This window comes from Catharus ustulatus, chromosome 2, assembly GCF_009819885.2.
Source record: "Catharus ustulatus isolate bCatUst1 chromosome 2, bCatUst1.pri.v2, whole genome shotgun sequence".
In the NCBI taxonomy this organism is placed as follows: Eukaryota; Metazoa; Chordata; class Aves; order Passeriformes; family Turdidae; genus Catharus; species Catharus ustulatus.
In genome coordinates this window covers 52,333,039-52,354,152 of record NC_046222.1, presented here as the reverse complement: position 1 = coordinate 52,354,152, position 21,114 = coordinate 52,333,039, and the positions used below count along the sequence as shown (strand labels likewise).

At 45.3% G+C, this 21,114-nt stretch overlaps 1 protein-coding gene and 1 long non-coding RNA gene across 4 annotated transcripts in view; one reads left to right on the top strand and one right to left on the bottom strand.

The window, feature by feature from the left end:
• The window catches only part of LOC117011255, a 77,602-nt gene extending 73,879 nt beyond the window's left edge, over nt 1-3,723 (bottom strand). The window contains exon 1 of one of the 2 annotated variants that reach the window (XR_004420917.1): nt 3,641-3,723. This is a non-coding gene — a long non-coding RNA (uncharacterized LOC117011255). The remainder of the gene's footprint in view (nt 1-3,640) is intronic. The other variant, XR_004420919.2, reaches the window with a different exon arrangement.
• KATNAL1 (katanin catalytic subunit A1 like 1) overlaps nt 3,571-21,114 on the top strand; it is a 41,399-nt gene continuing 23,855 nt past the window's right edge. The window contains exons 1-3 of one of the 2 annotated variants that reach the window (XM_033086587.1): nt 3,571-3,655; nt 12,345-12,520; nt 19,795-19,955. In XM_033086587.1, coding sequence (XP_032942478.1) covers nt 12,359-12,520; nt 19,795-19,955 — 323 coding nt within the window. In that variant the 5' untranslated portion in view covers nt 3,571-3,655; nt 12,345-12,358. Of the gene's footprint in view, nt 3,656-4,764; nt 5,054-12,344; nt 12,521-19,794; nt 19,956-21,114 lie in introns of those variants that run through there. The other variant, XM_033086598.2, reaches the window with a different exon arrangement.

The following is a 21,114-nucleotide window of genomic DNA, read 5'->3' as shown; positions in this document are numbered from 1 at the left end:
TGTGCATGAATATGCAACATGCACCTTCTTCTCTCTACTGCTTCCCTATTGCTTTTCCCTTTTCATTATTACAGCATTTCTCCATACAGCCTGTAAGACCTTTGGTAAAGAGTTATGTTTGCATCTGAGCATTAAAGCTTATTATGAAGGCACAATAATTCCTGTAGTCTAGTTAAGTATAATTGCAAGGGGAAGGGAAGACAGAAGCAGAGGGCAGTTCATAATTCATAGGTTTCTCACACGATTTCAACCTTCTCCTTGCAGAACTTTGTGGGTGGGAGGATGTTACAAATGAAACTCTCTGCTACATTGTGTTAAAAGCCTGTGCCAGCCCTCTAGTCAGTGGAATTTATGTAATGATAACCAAATCAATTCAGAAACCAGTTTTGTTAATTTGTCAGAGACCCTAGGAGTGCACAGCTTTAAACTTCTCTGACAGTGTCTGCAATTACTCTAGCTGTAGAGACACTTCTGAACCAAATCTAATGTTCATGGCAAGAGAGTTACATTAATTTATATCAGCTTCTGATTGAACTGACTAGAATAAATCAGAGTGAGCAGGCACACAATCAGCTCTGCTGGCAGATTTGCAGATTGCTGGAAAGGGCCATGATAAGTCTCTGGGGTCTGGCTGTGAGTAATGCTCTCCTCCACCAGCACAGCTGGATCCTGCCTAACCACACTAGCTGACACCCACCAACATCGTGTCTTATCCAGAACTGCTAGGTTTATAGCCTCTATCAAAAAATAAAAAAACTGTAAAACATGAGAATATGCTCAGAGTCGAAGAAGCTTCAGTGGTTTAAGGTGTCACCTCCCCTCCCAGCAATTTCCTAACTCCTCTTTGCCTGAAATTACTGCCTCACAGCAGAGTTGGAATGAGACATGCACTTGTCCCAGCTGCTTCAACACAAGGTCCAGCAAATTAGCCTAAACTGCTCATAAGATGACTTTTTAAGGTTTAGGAACCTTACTGTTTTCCAATCCAGGGACTGCTGTGCAGGCAGGAACCTTCAGTAAGGAGGTCAGGGAAGCAGTATTTTTTGCAGCAGTCCAGCCAGATTTTCTGAAATTTGACCTGGCAGTAGGAAAGACTAAGAAATTTCACACTTAGAGTTATCATTCTTATGGCTTACTAACAGGTTTATGAACTTCTGATTGTCTGGCTGGACTAGATGACCTTCTGAGGTCCCCTCCAACATGAATTACCCCATATACCTAGTGTGCATGGCTAGGAACCTGAAGACACAGTTCTTCCTGCTGACACAGTCACAGTATATCTTGGCAAACTGTGGGGACCCATGCTTACCAAACTTTCCCTCAGAGTGGTCAAAATAGGTTGACACTGGTATTGTTCTGGTGTTGAACAATGGCTTTTCAAAAGGGAGGTCAGTTGTAGCATGGGGACCCTCTGCCACTAGGAAGCAGCCCTGCTCGACTCAGTTGTAACTAGAAAAAGGGATGGGAGAAAAAAAACCCAACCAGACAAATAGAGATTATGCCCAAATAACCAGCCTTCTCTGGGTCACAGTTTCCTAGCTGAGGGACACAATCCTCAGAAAAAGTACTTAATGTGTTACTGAATGTGGTAAAAGGTACGTAGTCTTGTGGGAAGGGGTATTATGGAAGTGCTGGGATGAGGCTGCTTATCATCTGCTCTCCCCTGGAAACGCTGAACTCTGTAAGGTCTGCACAGCATCTATGCTTTTGCGTATGTGAAAAACCAGCAGGAATTGATGTCATGGGCAGGCAAGTTCGAAGAAATCTGGAAAAGGGGAAGCCAGAGTTGCAGCTGTTATGAATTCATCACGATTTTGGCCCCAGTTCCAAAATTCTCACAAAGACATAAGAATCTCCACATGATTTTGAGGGAAGCAAGATCTGTAGATATATGACTGACACATAAACACATGCTGTATTGTTTAAGAGGCATACTGAGCTTTTCGTTTCAATCCCTGCTCTTTCACTCGTGTCAGTTAGCATTTCTGAGAACCTTATTGTGAGATACAACCTCATGCTGCTGCTTTAAAGTAACTACAATAGACATTTTCCGGAGAAATCATGTACTACTATCAGGTGTGATCACAAGATCATCGTCACTGGGACACTCTCAGAGCTGTCACAAGGCAGTTTCAGCAGCAAGGGCTCACTGCGGTGGTGCAGCTGCACACAGAAACACAGCTCGGATCCACTGGGATTTCAATGGGCTGCTCCTGCCTCCCCATCTCCTCTGCCTTCCTTGTGCCTGCAGCAGCTTTACAGCAGCAGCAGCAGCTCTCTATTTCGGGAACTTTGTCCAGCTGAACTCGGTTAATTTTTTTGAGGAGCAGAATTAGCTCTCCACCAGATCAGATCCAAGGCTTGCCTCGCCAGATGGCATCATTAGTGTTACTGCAGTGTAAATAACAAACAGGAAAGCAGAGCCATGACCAGAGAGGAATGCAGGACTGGCCCTTTTGGTGGCAATACAGACACAGGCTGTCTTGCATTAACTGTGAAATTACATCCTTAGAAAGGTTTATAACTGCACGGCTCCCCTTGCAGGACACCAGGCTGCTCGTATTAACCATGAGCTGCACGCTTCAGAAACGCTAGGTAACATTCACCCTCAGGAGATGAAATACACTGCGTGGTGCCACCCTGTGAGGCTGCCTCTATCGCCAAATATCACTTAGGTCCAGGAACAGGATAAATCCTTAAATCTGTTCCTTTACGGTACCACAAAAGTGTATTAAACCTCTCTAGCAAAGATGGTCCTCTGCCCTTCTGTGTGCCCACACAGGACAGACGTAGGCTCTGCACTTCTTAGACACTCCCACAGACGAAGTGGAGGCACACGGGGTTTGCATTCAGAGTGTGAATGAGCTCCGATATGTATTCAGAGCTCTGATATGTATTCAGAGCTCTGCTCGGTGGTTCCAGCTACAAGGACACGACGCAAGGGCAGAAACTGATGCACAGGAAGTTCCAGTTGAACATGAGGAAGGATTTCTTTACTGTGCAATGACGGTGCAATGGAACAGATTGCCCAGAGAGGCTGTGGAGCCTCCCTCAGTGGAGCTATTCAACAAGGGTCTGGACGCAATCCTGCGCCATGTGATCGGGGACGGCCCTGCCTGAGCAGGGAGTTGAGAGCAATGACCCCCTGTGGTCCCTTCCAGCCTGACGCATCCTGTGACTCAGTGTTTTCAGCCGAGCCGAGCCCTGGCGCACACAGCGCAGAGCACGGCCGGCGCTCAGCAGCCATCCCGGCCGCTTGGCTCCGGCCCTCCCTCCCTCCTGCCCGGCCGGGCCCCGCGCATCCCGGGCCTCGGGATGCTCAGCGCGGAGCCCTGTCGAGGGCTGCGGAACGCGGGCTGGGCGGCGGCGCCCGCATCCATCGCCGGTGCTGCCGCGGGGTTTTCCTTTAGGAAAATCCCTTTCCCCCGCCGCCAGGACGAGGCGGAGGCGCTCCGGAGGCCGGAGTGGCCGTGCCGTCCCCTCCCCGCGCCCGCCGCCGCCGCCATGGCAACCGCCCGTCGCCGCGCGCGCGCACCCCCTTCCCCGCCCGCCCCCCCGCGCCTCTCCCCCCCGGCCCCGGTCTGACAGAGCCGCAGCGCGGCGCCCCCTCCCCGCGCCGCTCCCGCCCGCGGACACGCACCCCCGGCTCTCCCAGGTAACGGCAGGGCCTGGGAACGGGGCAGCCCCTCACGGCGCTGCTGCCCGCGGCGGGCGGCGGCTCGGACCCCGCCGCGCTGAGAGAGGCGGCGGGGATGGGGGGGAAACCAGCGGTAGAGGCTGGAGGAGGGCGGGGGCGCCCCCCCCCCTCCCGCGGAGCGTGCCGGGAAGTGTAGTCCGCACCCCCCCGCCGGGCGCTGGGGGCTGCCGGAGAGGCGGCGGGACGGAACTACAGCCCCCAGCGCTCGCGGCGGAAGGTGTCGGGTGTGTGGCAGATGGGTGCTGCGGAGGGGACCCCTCTGGGGACGGGAGGCTCTCTCTGAATGAGGGCACCGAGGCGCCTCTTCCCCCCGGAACAGCGAGGGACAGGAGCCCCTGTGCCGCTGCCGGGGCGGGAGGGGCGGTGCGGCAGGGCCGGCTGGGAGGGTGGGCGCAGGGGCGGTGCGGCTGCGGAGGGGAGGTGCGGGGAGGGGGAGTGAATGGGGGATGCGTGCGGTGAGGGGAGGATGGGCTGAGGGGCGTCTGAATACCAGTGGGGGAGAGAAATAATATAAGGAAAGGGGCACATGGATGGATGGATGGATGGATGGATGGATGGATGGATGGATGGATGGATGGATGGATGGATGGAGAGAGATGGGCTGGAGAAGGAGTGGTGAAACAGATGGACGGAGAGAGCTGTGCAGAAGGCTGAGCAGACCGGAGGCTGGGAATGGGTGCGAAGGAGACAATGCAAAGTTTCCCCAACCACTTTGCGTTTATGGTTTCCAGTTTCACGTCTCCTACCACGCTTAGGCTTAGGCTCCGGCTCCATTGAGCTTGTTGCCCTAGGTGGTCTGGACTCAGTGTTATTTACTTTTTAAAAATTATTCTGCCACATTTCTTTTTTTCCCCTAAAAATTTCTGTCATGATGTCAGTATTGGCATTTGTCCCTTTTCTGTCTCCATTTCCTCTCCCTACAGTTCTAGGGTTATTCTTTATCTTGTGTTCTCTAACAGCCATGAGGGGAAATACAATTACATTTTCTCTACATATCATACTTAAAATATACATGTTTATGATTGGTATATAAGGGGTGTCATTTTTTTGTCCTGAAAACCTTAAATCTTAAAAGCATCAGTGCATTAGTACTCCCTTGTATATGAATATTGAATGTCTATTCCTACTACACTTTCACATTTCACAGAGATGGGTTTCTTTTCAATGAATGCTTGAGTGCAGTTGCAGATTGTTGAGCACTTTATTTTTTCCTTCCTTTTCCCCTATGTCAGCTATAGCCTAGATAGGCTTCAGCTTCTTGCAGCTCCTGGTGTTTGCCACACTGCAGAAGGGAACATTGCAGCTGCAGCGTGCTTCCAGGGTGCTTGGCTCTTGGAGATTTGGGCTTTTGAGCAGGTAATGGGGAGAAATAGATCCTGTCCTGACCTAATCCCAATCAAAAGACAGAGAAGTAAATGGAATACAAGAAAACAATGATGGGTCTTTATCTAGTTTTCTGTGTAATTAATTAAAAAAAGAATGAAAAGCTGATTCTTCTGGGGATGGACTGAGGCTTGATGTGTGTAGCACTAACAGCAATATACATATAAACGTATATTTAAAAATATATATGCTATTCTATCTAAGTAATACGTATCCTTAGTCCTAAAGAGCCAATTCTTCGAAATTCAGAGTGGGGCTCAAAAGGTGGAAAAGTATTCAGCCTAAAATTCTGACCTTATGAGTCAGGATTATAAACACCCATGTGAGTGTATTAAACCTGCAATTATGGAAAGCTTATCTGGGATGCAGATTGGCTGAGCTGGGAATGGAGCAGCAGCAGCAGCACGGAGTCTTTGTGGAGCTGGCTGTGGTCTGGTAGCGCTCACAGGCTGGGAACATGGGTGTGCTGTGTCCAGAGCCAGATGCAGGGGCAGTTTCACTGCCTTTCTTGGCACAGAGCCCGACCTCAGAAATGCTCTGAACCCGAGCTGGCTCTGTGCAGACCCATCCTGGGTGTCTTTGGTGGCATGTTTGCTCTACCAGAAGTGCTTACACACATGATAAGCAGAGAAGCAAGCGGCTCCACGAAGGACCAGAAGGATTATTGACTTGGGCTGGGTTCCACTTTGTTGGGCTCCAGACAGGCCTCGCAGAATCCTTCAGGTATCTGGGCCCTGCATCCTGCCGGAGGAGGGATTGACTGATCCTCCTCATGGCTGGTCCCACCTGAACATGGGCCTGGGCTTGATTTGATACTAATTCCAGAAGCCCTGGAGGCTGTGCTGGAGAGAGATGTGTGGAGTCAGCCTGGGTCCAGCAGGGCTAAAAGGGAGCAGAAGCTGGCAAGCCTGTCACTGCCTGACCTGTATGTGTATGGAGTTACGCTCCCCAGAGTGCCCCACAGCATTTGTTTTAGCTCTTTTTGTTACCCAGCCTTGCTAATGAACACCTCATTACCCCAAATAATGGTGATGTGACCATATGGATGTGTCTGAAACTAGTGTATGAGGTGCTTGGAGAAGGATACAGTTCACACTCAGTTTGAGGAATACCACAGCCGTCTCTGATTCTCCTTTCTACTTCTTCAGAGAACTGTACTTCAAAGGCTCTGCAAATGGTTCTTTCATTCTCCAGGATGCTTTCTGTTTGGTTCACCAAATAATGAAATCTCTAAATCTCTAAATTAATCTTTAATTAAATGACTGGCTTCCTATTTAGTGTTTTCTTATGTGTTTACTTTTAACTTGTGGTGAATGTCCTTACCTCATTTGAAATTTTTTTTTGTTCACTTGCCCTCAAAGTAACTCTCTGTTTCAAGTTAAGAATACACACAAAAATAGTTTGAGGCCTGCATGCATGCTTCTTCTCCTTCCCACTTCCATACACATTTCCCCATTAAATCCGTATCTGCTATTGCAAAACAGAGTTTCAGTGCAAAGAGGCCAAAAACCAGTTAGCAGAAAGCAGTTGACTGAATTAAAAGATCCCTTGGTGCTGGGTTTCCTGGACCACAGTATGTGTGTGTGTGTGTATTTGATCTGGTGTCTGTGCTGCTTTGAAGAATGACATAACCTGCTGCAACCCCAGTGCTGCTGCTGCCATTGTAGCCAGCCTTGTCACTGCTAATGCACACAGCAAAAGGAAAAAACAGCCCTGGCATAGCACATTTCTCATCTTTGATTCATTTGCATGGAGTTTAAATTCAAATCTGCTAGAACTGAGCCATGTCCTTCCTTTATAAATATGTTTTTAACAGGAGTTGTGATCCTGTGAGGTCATGATCGTTAGTTTTCACACCAGTCCATGGGACCACAGCTGCATGTTCAAACAAAGCCATGTTAACAGGGAAAGATGGATTTAGTTATAGAGCTTGGCAAGCCTTTTGTTTGTTTGTATTTTATCTGACAATGATCGATTAAAATGTTGTTTTTGTCATGCAAACGTAATGTCTGCAGCACCAGCAATTGCTTCTGAACAGGGACAGATAATTATTGGAAATGAAGATCAGTTGTTCTGCACCCAACACCAAAACAAAAGAGATAATCTTTATAATAAAGCAGGAAAGACTTATTTATTTTAATTATTGCATTTTTTAATATCTTATTCTTAAAAATAAAATAAAATGTATCAAGCACATAAAAAATATAGTCTGTATTTCTGTCAGAAATAGAATTCTGTAGGCTTCTAGTAGGAGTCACATGTCATACGAGGAAAAACACTTTTTTTGTTCCTCTGACAATGTTCCTGTTAGTGTTGCTGTTTATGCTTTCTCTGGTAAAGCATTGTCATATTGTTACATGTCTCTATTTTGACAACTTTTAAGTTTGAAGAGAAGACTGAAAATCGGATCATTGTGCTATTTTAAATGAAGACATAATTGAGGGAGAACTGTTTGAAACTGGTCGAAGCTGGCTTACAAACCCAATACGGCCTTGACCTAAGAAGGGCAGGTTTCAATTAACTGTAACAAAAAACTTCCAAGCAGGAAGAAGAATTTGAGGAAAAAGCAATTTCAGTTTATGACTTTTATGACTTTATGATTTTCTGATCATGGAAATGGGTACACATGAAAAGTGTATAAATCCAAAACCTTTTAACACTGGACTCCTCTTGCTTGCTTTGCTCTGTGGGGCAATTGATCTGTTCTGGGATTGTGTGGAGGCAGAGAGCCATCCTGGCTCTGCCTTGGAGAAGTGGAAAATGGACAGTCATACCTCAGTCATAAGCACTGTATTCAGAAGATGGTGCCTAACAGTGTGACTCTGTCTTGTGACATTAGTTGTAACTCTTACTTTGCATTTTGGGATGCCCGACATCATGCATGGTTGATTTACAGAAAATGAGAAACAGGATTAGTAGCCAGTCTTCATCAGTGTATGTCCAGGCCTTTCCAGATGTTCAGCTGTCCAGTCAGCAGTACTGCAGGGCTGCCATGACGTGAGAGCATATGTCCAGAAATCTCAGGGAACTGTGGAATGCTTTTGTTTTCCCTGGGTAAAATTTTGGGCAGAGAATGACACTGTCCAGAAAAATCCACATATGGTACTGCCCTCTCAGTGAGGAATTAACATCTGATTTGGAGAAAAGTCTGATTAGTAGGTATTGAATAAGGCTTCGTGTGACTGTTGAAACAATGAGAATAAAGCAAAAGTGTCTAACAGCTCATTTAGTGAGAGTCTTCTATCCTGTGCAAGAGTCAAGGGCTTGTGGAGAAAATGGGATGCAGTGGTGTCACAGGTTGTGCCAAAGCATACACATAAAAGAGACATGTAAAGATAGCAGATGCCTTCCATATTGGCACTTGCAGAGTGAATGTTTGGGATCAAGCAAGGGGAAAAGCCCTGCTGCAGACCCCCTCTTCAGGGGAGAGCATTTGCTGCTTCTGCTAACGCTGTGGTGAGAGAATGCTGAGAGAGAGAGTTTGGAGGGGCCAGTCCTGTATCCATTCCCACTGGTGTTGTACACAAGCTTGGAATAGTGTGCTAAGCAAGCTGTCCCCCTTTGCCTGTGGTTCACACAGTCACTGTATCTACCCATGGATATACTTTGTGTGTATAATGCTTTATTGTTAAAGTAGAGACTGTCTTTTGGCTCTTGCTTAATTGTGCATTGCTTTAGTTCTGGGAGAAAAATTCTTTTCTGACCCTAGATAGGGATCAGCTCAGCTTATGCTCCAAAGAATAGAGATTAATATCCCCTGTGACCTTTTAGCCTGGCTGCTGCAGGGTTTTTAACAAGTGGGTTTAAGACCCCATGTGTGGCAGCTATGCTGGCATGAATGTCTGTAATGTCTCTTCTTGTCAATGATCCGTGAACTAAGGAATCTCCAAGGATATCTTGACGTGCAGTGGAGCTGTTACGGTCGAGTGCAGGAGGGAACTACACAATGATAGAATGAAAAGCTGGTGTTGCAAGGAGTGTGTAAGTTGTTCCAAATGCACTTGACAACAGTTGTCCCTGGCTGTGTATTTACTTAAAAGATGTGGCTGTGGTATGGTAGAAAAATTAAATATCTAAACAAAGCTCCAGATAGCAAACAGCAAAGTACTCTATTAATGATTTCTGTATTTCTGGTTCCTTGGATGCCTCTGGTGTTGTATGAGCTCTATAATACAATGTAGAACAGATAATAAAAAGTGAATACATAACACAAAATGGTTAATTTTAGTTACTTCTCCCTCCCCATCCCTGACATTGAGGAATGGGATGTCCAGAGAACAACACTGGAAGTAATTCATTCCTAAAAATAAATTTTCCTTGATTTTGGACTTATTTGTTTTGATTTACTTTGGTTATTCTGAAGTAACATTACCTTCACTGGTGTGCATAGGTGGCTTGCAGCTTGTTTAAACCATTTTTAGCATTAGTTTTAAATGGCAGTAGAATCTCAGAGAACTGCCTGGGATTCCAGGAAAGCACGGATTTTGGACTGAGGCCTACAGCTGCTGTTTCAAATATGGCTCAGGTAAATGGGTGACATTTTATTCACCTTTTCAAGCTGTATGGCCTGCTTTGGTGTCTAGGGTAGGTGGTAAGTAAAAACTGAAGTGCATGAATCCACAAAAAGATCCAGGGGCTTTTATCAGGCTAGCTCTGGAGGTATTGACCACTCAGTAGGTACATAGGTGTACATCCACCAGCCTCCCTCCACGCTCCAAGCTTCAGTCCCTGTCAGTGTTTTATAAGCTCTTCAGTGTGACACACCAGGCATCAAGCTCATACTAAAGCTTTGGCATCACCAGCATGAGGCTAGAAGCCTCCAAACTCTTGGGACCTGTAGGAAATGGGAGAGTCTTGTTTGGTTTGCTCCTGCAATTTTAAAACCGTATAAATCTTTTTGTGTCCTGCCTCTCAGCTTCCTTGTCTAACCACATGGGCACATGTTTGCATGGCTCCTATGGCTTGCCTCCTGCCTGTGGATTGACTCAGTTTCCACCACAGACAGAGAGGAGGAGGTTGTCTCCTGGTGAGCAGGGAATTCTTTTGGAATTAAGGGGAGTTGGGTGTGAGTATCAACCCTCTTAAGGCAAAAGGGAGATAAGTATGCCCAGAGGAAGGGAACTAGCTGTAATAAAGAGGCACGAGAGATTGTAAAGCAAGTATGTGTTCTGTTTAATGGATTTCTAGGAATTTAATTCAGCAGTTCCTTAAAAATGTTGTATTTACTTGCTCTCTTTCACCATGTATGGGGAAAACCTCCAGAGATTTGAGGAATGTTTTTTTTAATGGCAACAGGCTGGTTCTGAGGCAGATCCTAACCTGGATGTGTTTGAAGATAGGTCAGTGGATTCTGCCCCAGATGGTATTCCGTTAATTTGTAAGTTGACTCATGAGATCTCAATGGGTTATAACCTATCTTCAGTTCCTATCATTTTATCTCTTTCTGGTGCGAGTGACATCACTTTTTTTTTCCTATTAATTACAACCTTCTGTGTTTAAAAATTAAATGGTCTTAGTTGTCACCAATCTAGCTCTCAGTAACGATGTATCAGGGAACAAAATAAGGGTTGTCACCTTTTCTGCCTTAGATTTTCTCCTGCCCAGTAGTTTACAACAGCACAGCATGAGGACAAGTAAAGCCCCAGTATGTCCTGCTGTGCTTGGTGGAGTGTCAGCTGCAGGTTAGCAGCATGTTCTTGCTATCAAAGTCATCAGCCACATGCAAGCTGTGTGACCTGTAGGTTTAAGTGAGGGTGGCAGGTTTCCATGCCTTTGTTGCAGGGAGCAGGAGTGATGCGGTGATGGAGCAGACCTGGTGTGCAGCTGCAGGCAGCAGTTAGGACCATCAGTGTGGTACCTTTGGGAGATGGAGCATGTGTTTGCTCAGGGCAGAATGAATGTCATGTGGATGTCTGTTTAAATTGTCAGGCGTTTGAATTTTGCTAAGCACAAGGGAATACAGAGGCATAAGACACATCCTCCTTAATGCCATCTTGCTCTTGTCTTGTCTGTTTATAAAACCTAACATTTTTATAACCCACTAAGATGTAAAAGGTTGCTTCTCCCTGTTCTGGCTTCTGTCTATCAGGCTATCACCTGTTCCTTCTGCGTGCACTCCAGTAGCATGGGCTGTTTTCAGCTGTGTAGCCTGAAGTGTGTTTGTACCCCTTCTTCCTGGTTTCTTCTTCACCTCCTTGGTCTTGCCAAACCCTTGATGCGACTAGTGGACCACTCTCCCAAGCTGACCTCCTCCCTCTTGCTCAATGCAACTCTGCCTTGCATAACTATGAATTGCAATTTTTTATTTTTCATTTCCAGTGGGTGAATGTCAGGGACCCTACACATACTGAGTCAGAGTACATGGGAAAGGAACTGATGCTATTTTCCTGTGATGAGGACCTAAACTTTGGGTCACATGAGATTCAGATAAAAGGGCAGGCACTGCTTCAATCTTGAACCTTAAATACAAACCTAGCTGTTCAACACAGCTTAATTCTGAATGTCTGGGTTATTGCTTTCTTGACTGGTTACTGGGAAAAGCTGGACTATAGGTTTGCCTGAAAGTCATGCTGCAATTTGAGGACTAAGGGAAGGTTGTACTTTGGGAATCACTGTTCTAAGGAATGTTAAATTTGGGTTGCTAACTCTGCCATAAATTCCAAAGTGACATGTTAAATTTAATGAAAAAAATCGAGTCAGCATGTGGATGTTGGAGTACTTTGAAAGAATATTTAAACAGAATGAGGCTCTCAACTTTGTCTATAGTAGAGCAGTCATTCAACCATATCATAATCTCATTAGGGTGAGGGCTCTTGAAAGTGTGGAGTGCAGACATCCCTGATGCTGGTTGGCACATTTAGGCACGTATGTAATACAACAGTATAAAAAGCAATTTAATGCCTCGTGTGATTTGTGATTCATGGCTGATGGCTGCTAATACATTGTGGTGATCTACAAATTAAAGTTTAGTTTGTTAGGTTCAGTGTGGGCAGGCAATTTAATTTTCTTGCATTAATTTAATAAGATTGGGGCCAAAGGCAGCAAAGAAGTTGTGGTTTTTATCAATATAAAAGAGTTACAATTCATGATCTGAAACCTTAGGCTAGTAAAGAGATAAATGGTTGTAGCAGAGCAGGACTAGATGGGAATGGTGTTGGAAAGACACAATTCAGCTATGAGAGAAATAACAGAACTGAAGCATCACTATTTGAATAATTCTTCAACACATAAAATTAATCCTTCTGGTAATTATGTTCTCTTTTAGATTTCTGAGTGAAGATGAATTTAGCAGAGATTTGTGATAATGCCAAAAAAGGAAGAGAATATGCTCTCCTTGGGAATTATGACTCTTCTATGGTATATTACCAGGGTGTCATCCAGCAAATCCAGAGACATTGCCAGTCAATCAGAGATCCAGCAATTAAGGGCAAATGGCAACAGGTAGGGTGAAATAACATTGTCCATGTTCTATTACTTGATATTTGAAAACCACACTATACCTCCCAAACCTTATAACATGCAGAGGACTTACATTTCAGTGATGTTGGAAAATAATTTTCATGGTGTGTTCGAAAGGAATTCTATTGTTCTAACTGAATCAATTATTTTGTTGTTTTTGCTTAAGATAGCTGTCTAATTCCTGGTCTGTTTGTGTGTGCATACTGTCTGTGATTGTACACTTTGGAAATAATTAAGGACTTCTTTTTCCCCTTATATCTTTTGGTCATCTAATGTCCAGTAACTAAAATGTGAGTGGGTGGGTTAGCATCACTATATGAGCAACACTCAGAATTGTTGTCTGAGTAGCAGCTAACTAAATGACGATATTGCACAAACTTGGAGCAGGTTTCTAAAACTGTGAGTCATACTCTTAGCCCGAATCTTGCACACATCCATCTCCCTGCTAGACAGGGTACTGCTGAATCCATGGAAGTAATCTGCAGGTGAAATATAATAACCCCCAAGGACATCTATGTATTGCTTTCAGTATTTAAGTCTTCCTTACATTTTTTGGCCAATTTTTCATGGTACACAGCTGTGCTCTATAAACATAAAAAAGGAGGAAAATCATATAAAGATGTTTACTAGAATAAAGAATTTGTGTTGCATGAAGACTATGTTTTGAAAGAATAATGTAGCTCCTATAAGATACAATTTTGCTGTAGGTAACTAAAGAGATGATTTCAATAAGAATTTTTCTAAATATCGTATGTTTAAATGATATCTCTTGAAAACAGAAGCAAATTTTCTTTTTATTGCAGCAGATGATTTGTTCATGGGTTTGTGTACGAAACTTCTGACACTAACATAGAGTGTTTTGTGTAGTAATAAGTATAACACTATTAACAATCACTTTGTAGTAACTGTACTATTCATAGATGTTTATCATAGAGGTGTAGAAGTCTGCTTGTTTGCAAAGCATGTGCATGTACATCCAGCAGAGATAGTTTTCCTGGCAATGCAGTAAGCTGGATGTTGTATAGGAGATATTCATATTCAAGTACTTGTGCTCAAGCTTTTTCCCACCCCAGGATATACTGATACAAGGTGTTCATGCCCAGTACACATCCTTAGTTCCTGCCAAACTTGCAGCTGATGTGAAGGTAGAGCATGAGGATTTCCTCATTCTGCAGCTGAACCACTGCATTGTCTTCACATCTAGTATTTAGTGTTTCCTCTGATGACAGTGATTCTTCCAGTAAACATTCAACAGCCCCTGTGCTGTGAAGGTCACTGAAGATTCGTATCATTGTGTGGTGTTTGAATTGCTTCAGAGAAGCCTGTGCACCATGGAATGTGTGCACATTGGAGAAAAACGTCAAATACAAAAGGACCATTAACACAGTTTCCAGGATTTATTACCTGGTGAAGGCAGCTGGATCTCTAGGAGAGGATCTGAAGTTGGCACCATCTCAGAAATTATCCCCTTTAGGCAAAAGAAGAATGGCCCCTGAGCATGTCACATAAATTCTTTAGAAATCTGTCCCAATAAAGATCTGCAGCAGGTGGGGTAGCGTCTGTCATGCTGTGCACTCATGTTAATTCTGAAACTTCCCAACACTGTAGTAGTGGCAGATGAGCTTTGTCAGAATATTGCTTTGCTGTTACTGCTGCCAGACTCAGAGACAAACAACAAAAAGTAAGAAGCGTGACTGAAAAAAAACATGTGGATGTTCATCCCTAGGTTATTTGCCTTCTCATTCATTTATGGGAACAAAATGATACAGCCCAAGAGCAAACGATGCAGCCCTGGAACTGCTAGCTCTTCCATACCAGAACCTGCATGTTTTGGGGAGACCTATAGAGATAGACCTGCTTTCTTTACCCACTCTTAATAAATGATTGTTGTGTTTTCTCACTCCTTGAGACAGACTAAGAGGGAGTCTGATGTTGTGGATGTTAGCACTACTTTCCAGCTCCAACAGTTGTACATCCAAACCATCAGTCACAGTCAAGGAGCTGTCTTGACCGACAACCTGTTCTCAAAAAAATTTCACTGAGAAGTTGGATCATAAGTAGAATTCATTCACAGTATTAAAGCAATATCTAGATATTAATTTTAGATCTTTCTCATTAAAGAATTATGCCATACACATTATGTAAGTGTAGCAAATTTCAGGTCCAACCCACTTGGTACCAATAATATACAGAAGCAAAAGATTTTCATACCAGTGTGGTTCTTGCAAGTGGCTTGAGAAGAAAAGTGACCCGTAGGTCATAGTTAAGGGGATTAATGCAGTTTATTTTTACCTGAAATTCTGTCTCCTCAAGCATATGGAACTAGCCTGTTCTTCAGGTTCTTCAGCTTCTCCATCATCTGAGGAATCTGGGGAGGATAATACCACTGGTGCCTTTTGGAAGTGGAGTTTAGCAATCACTAACACTGTGGGTAGAGCTTTTACTCTTGAATGTCCATGTGGTTAAGTGCTCAAAGGAGAAGATTGTTACTTAAACCGGTTCTTCTCTTGGGTGTACTGTCTGTATGCACATTCAAAATCTTGAACCTTCTGAAGGATTCCTGGGATGCTATGTCAGTATGAAGTATCCCCTTCCTTTCTCTATGTTTGTGTGCAGCTCACTAACAGGATGTTTGTTCTACTGCTACTTCAGAGGCAGTGAATTAAGTTTAATGTGTTTGTGGACATGTTCCCTTGTAAAACAAAAATGTTCATTTGAGGAACATCTCAAAGAATGGTTCCAGCTGTGACTGTGCAGCTGACCAACTCACATCTCTTACATGCACCATTGTTATTCCTGTTTGGTCTCTTCTCAACAGTGGGTGCTCCATCCTGAATAGGTACCTCATACCTGGTGGATCTGTTTTGTTGCCTTGTGTATGAGAGAGGATTTTCCCAGTAGTTTACTGAGCAATGTCAAAGCCCAGGTGAACCAGAATTAGTTGGGATTTGGGGTCAGATTCCCAAATGCTCTTGATCTACCTCTCTTTGTGTGTCATTGTTTTCAAATTTCTACAGGTTGGTCTAGACACAATGATGTTCTGTGCAAATGTTTGATGGGCTGTATTTCGTGTCACACAGAGAGACAGCTTCAGCTTTGCAACTGAACATCTTGATTACAAGGATTCCTCTTGCTTGGAGCTGATGGTTAGGATGAGGAGGAATATGAACATGTTAACATCTTCTCCCTGGGAGCAACTGACTGGCTCAGTTGATACAATCCTGATTCTGGGAATTCAAAATCAGTGCTAACCAGGGAAAAGGGATTTTGTTGCGAGTCTGGCACACCCTGCAGAACTTAAATAGGGCAAAAGATGCATGCTGAGGATCCACCAAAGCAGAGACATGACAGCATAATAATTCCTCTGACTTCATGGAAAATTTACAGACATTGATCATCTCTTGACTGGTTTATCTTGGGGATATCAGGATGATCTCCTCTAGAGACCCATCCTTTTTTTGCATCTAGGGAGTTCCCAGCTTGCACTTGGGTTGACTGAGTGTAGCTCCATTTGCATCTTCACTCCAAGGCCTCCTGAGCTCTTTTATAAAATAAAAAGTTACTTTGTTGTGCTTTGAGGTTTGGCTGACAGGTAGGCATATTACTTCATGTAAATACAGGCTGGGACTGGAAAGATTCAAAATCAGAAGCAATTCATCCTTACCAAAACTAAAAGGTAGGTTTAGTCTCATGACCACTACTGTGAAATTTACTTCTGTTGACATTCTCCCTGTTTATTCTGAGAGAGTTTTTTGGCTGTCGCAGTGTTTTTACTAGACAGCTGGCTTGTAGGAACGAGCTGCTTCAGTGACAGTTCAGCAGCTGCAGAATGACAGCAGAGCGTGCCCCCAGGAGATAGCGCTGGCTTACAACAAGGCCAGCGGCTGTCAAGCAAAACCTGCTGCGTGTTAGAACCTTGTGCTCTGTGTTGCACAAGAGCTGAGAGCACGGGGTCTCTGCTGGAGCTCAGGCAGGAGTTCAATGATTCCCTGAGCGCTTGGAGCAGCCAGCAAGACACCCTGACTGACTGTGGTCACTGGTGCAGGTGATTAGGTGCACTGTAATCCTGCTTAAAGAATAAACGGTGGATTCATCTTTTTATTATTTCAAACACATTTTGGTCGAGCTATACTTTTGTTGTTTTTTTGCTTCATGCCTGTTTCATTAACATTTAGTAGGTTACATCGTGATTAATTAAGAAACATTCTGTGGGTAACTCATGAATAGATGTCATTACAGGAGCTATACCTTCACTCAATGGGATCAGACAGGGTTGCAGGGTATCTATTTTGGATATGGTTTAGGGACTTCTTATTTTCACTTTGTAAAAGATTGAGCTTGTTTAATAACTAACGCTAATTGCAGGTAGTAATTTTAGGTTTGGAAAACACTTAGAGATAAACTTGATCAGTTTTTCTTCAGAAAAAAAAAAAAAGGTCACACATTATTTGTATTTACCAAGGTACAAATACCCACACTTATTGCAATGGGTATAGAAGTACAAGCTCTAGCATAGCAAATAAAAGCTGGTGATGGAAAAAGTATAATAGTTGCCATAGTTAAAATATGGAGGTACTCCCTGAAATGGGTTTTGTAACTACCACTAAGAACGAGTGAACTCAATTCTTGTTCACTGTGTTTTATACCCATATGATAGGATACATTTTCTGCTTGGTTGCTGGAAATTCTTGGGATTGGCATGTCAAAACAAAGCTGTGGGGCCGTCCCGTGGGCTTTTTAATGGGCCTTGCAACATCACCCAGTGCCCACAATGCTGCTTCTGTGGAGGTGATGTGGCTGGCAGGGGCAGCTGCCATACCAGAGACTGGCTCTGGGGACCAGGCCACTTCACATGGTAGCTGAATCCAGCTAACATCCTGCCATTCCTAGAGAAGCCAAGTTCTTGCCTACCTTGTCTTCCCTCCATCTGCACCAGCTTCTCTCCCTCCTCTGCCCCGTGTAATTTTTTTTTCCCCTGGGATTTACCTGATCACTGGATGGTGTGCATATGCAGCTTGCTAACCCAGCAGAAGTGTCCTTTATTTTCTTTTCATCCTCCTAGGCCAATTCTTTTGCCATTTTACCAACCTGTCTTAGTGTACTGCAATGCCAGAATTGAATCCAGAAGAGCAGGGACAGAGTGGGGTTGGGGAGAAGTGAAGGGAGTTTTTTGCTGTATGGTAGTGGTGAGCTGCTAAGTTGGAACACAATCTTTTGATACTGTTTAAACATAAATAACTTAATAGCTTTCTTTAGGGAACTGAGGCCCCCTGAGGGTGTGTATGATGGAGGGCAAAGAGACTGGTGAGTCTAAACCAGTGATTTTTCCATTTTCAGCCTTCCTAGTTTGCTTCAGAGTGGCAGTGATCACTGAAAGATAGTGCTCAGTCAACTTCATAATTGTGGCACAGTCTTTTTGGGCCCATGTCTGGGTTATTTCTCAACTGCAAGGAAGTGTTTTTGCACTTGAGTAATTCTCTTTAGGGCTTCTAGGAGTTTATGGCTGGTTTTCCTTTGTGGTCCACACACTGAGGATTCCTTGTTGATTGATTTGCCAGGTATTGACTAAGAAATAGGGTGTGTATTTCAGAGTTTGATCTGCTCAGGTCTGGCTAAGAGAAGGCTGGCAGATATTAGTCTGTTTTCAGCTTCCAAAGCATCAAATGCAAACTTCCAAAAGCATCACTTTCCGTCAGTTTTCAGATACCATCCATCCTCTTGCGGATCCAGTGAGATGAATGACAGCATGCTGGCTGTTAGTGCTAGAAAGTTGTTTTCCACCAATTTCTCTGCGTGTGTTGGAAGGCTGATAGAAGGAATCCTGTCAGTACTCGTGGAGCACTGGAATAGGAAGTGACTGTCTCTTGTGGAGTGGTGCCCTGGAGGATTTGTGCTGTATCATTCCTTTGTACCTCACAGCGGCTGTTTGGCTGGATTTATTTTTGGACAGGAGAGATGTGTGTGAAGACAGTTTGAAGGAACCAAGTTAGTAATCAATCACATTTGTAACTCAGCTGGAAGCTCTCACATTGGAGAATATGTCCACTGATTGTGTGATGAGAAAGCAAAGACAGCAGAGCAGGGCAGGAATAATCCTGCCTGAGCAGGATGTCTTGTGTCTTTGCAAAGATACAGTTATCCCATCTGGAATGAGCAAGAAGGCTGCTTTGGCCTGTGAAATGATCAGGATCTTCCTGTACTTAAGGTTCTTTTTGTACAGGTGTTCATAAAGCTTCTGGTAAAGTAAATATGGTGTTTCAACATCTGTACAGGGCCTTGGGGATTTACCCTTCTCTTTCCCTCTGTCCATATCACTATCCTGCTGATGACAGTCACATATATTAATAAAATCATGGTGGAAACTCTCAAGCTGGAAGGAGCTCATTAAGTCCAACTCCTTGCTCCTACCTCAAATTAAACCACATGACTAAGAGCCCTGTCTAGATAATCCTTGGACTCTGGCAGACTTGGTTCCATGACTACTTTACTGAGCCAGTGACTGACCAACCTCCCAGTGAAGAACTTAATGTCCAATCTGAACTTGACCTGATGCAGCTTTATTCCATCTCTTGTGTCCTATCTCTGGTCCCCAGGGAGAGGAGATGAGGAGATCAGCAGCTCCCTCTCCACTGCCTGCCTTGAGGAACTTGTAGTCGGCTGTCAGGTCACTCCTCAGCCTTCTCTTCTTCAAGTTGAACAAAAAAAGTGAGCTCAGCTGTTCCTCATAAGTCTTGTCCTTGCCCTTTCACTATCTTACTTGCTCTCCTTTGGACACACTCTAATGCTGGGCTCCTCACAGAGTTCATTTTGTAATATTATATTTTGATGGTTTGGCTGGTTTTATAATGAGGACATCAGAGACTGTAATCAGAGATCTTTTATGCCAGAATAGTAGCAAATTACTATAGATCTGCCAACAACCCCCTTACTAATATGAGAGTATGTGTGCATACACATCAACATGCACACATAAATCCAAGCATCAGCACACGTTATGGAAGAGTGATCACTCCCTTAGCAATCATGTCTAGTTGGGACATTAACAAGCAGGAAAATGAACTCAAAGAGATTCAATTCTTTATGCTGCTGTTAAAGGTCTGTTGTCAGCCTGGTAGGTCTGGGGTTTGTGAATAGGAAGACTTGGGAGTCCCTGCATTTGAGGCTAGTGTATGTTCTTGAGCTACTTTCTATGTTTGTTTGGTTCTTTTTAAAGTTTGAATTGTAACATTTTAAAAATAACATACGTATTTCTTAAGGTCAGACAAGAATTAGTTGAAGAATATGAACAAGTTAAGAGCATTGTCAACACTTTAGAGAGTTTTAAAATGGACAGACCTCCAGATATCTCTGTATCCTGTCAAGATGAGCATTTCAGAGATCCAGCTGTTTGGCCTCCTCCTGTTCCAGCTGAACACAGGTAAGGAGAGGCTCAAGCAGAATGGGTGGAATAAAGGTGGGTCACCATAATTTTATATTTGTTTTTTAATGCTTTTGTAATATGAAAATCACATTTAATCAGCACATTTATTAAATTTAATTTAGTTACTTGAAATAAAGAGCACAGTAATTTCACGACCATAACGTGCACCAGACTATAAGGCGCACCCTCCGGGAGTCGGCAAATTTTGCAACTTTGCAGGTCAGATAAGGCACACCGGACTATAAGGCGCACTTTTTTTTTTTTTCCAGCGAGGCTCCGCCCCCAGCTTTCCCCGCGCGGTTGCTGGCCAAGGCCCCGCCGCAACCCGGCAGCCATTGGCCCCCGGGCCCGCCTGTATCCGCCACTCCGTGCGGCGTCCCTGGGGCCGGAAAATGCCCGCCGCCGCTCCGTGGGGTGTCCCCGGGGCCGGGGAACGCCTACCGCCGCTCCGTGCGGCGTCCCCGGCACCAGAAAAGGCCTACCGCCGCTCCGTGCGGTGTCCCCAGGGCCAGGGAACGCCTGCCGCCGCTCCATGCGGTGTCCCCAGGGCCAGGGAACGCCTGCCACCGCTCCGTGCGGCGTCCCCGGGGCCGGAAAAGGCCCGCCGCCGCTCCGTGCGGCGTCCACGGGGCCCCGCTGCTCCAGGAGTTCCCTGGTGCTCCGGGTGCCCCCATGCCAGCGGGCTTGCCCCGCGCCGCCACTGCCCTGATTCCAGCGGCTTTCCCACCCTGCGCGGCGGCCACCCTGATGCTGGCAGGCCCCCCCACGCGGAGCTCCTCTCCCCTCACAACCTGACGCTGCTACGGGACACCTCTCCCCCTCACAGCCTGCCACAGCCCCACGGGGCCGCTCCCTCCTCACAACCCTGCACGGCCCCGCAGGGCCACTCCCCCTCACAGCCTGCCACAGCCCCACGGGGCCGTTCGCTCCTCACAGCCGGCACAGCCCCGCGGGGCCGTTCCCTCCTCACAGCCCTGCACGGACCCGTGGGGCCGTTCCCTCCTCACAGCCCTGCACGGCCCCGCGGGGCCACTCCCCCTCACAGCCCGGCACGGCCCCGCGGAGCTGCTCCTTCCTCACAGCCCTGCACGGCCCCGGGGGGCCGTTCCCTCCTCACAGCCCTGCACGGCCCTGCGGGGCCACTCCCCCTCACAGC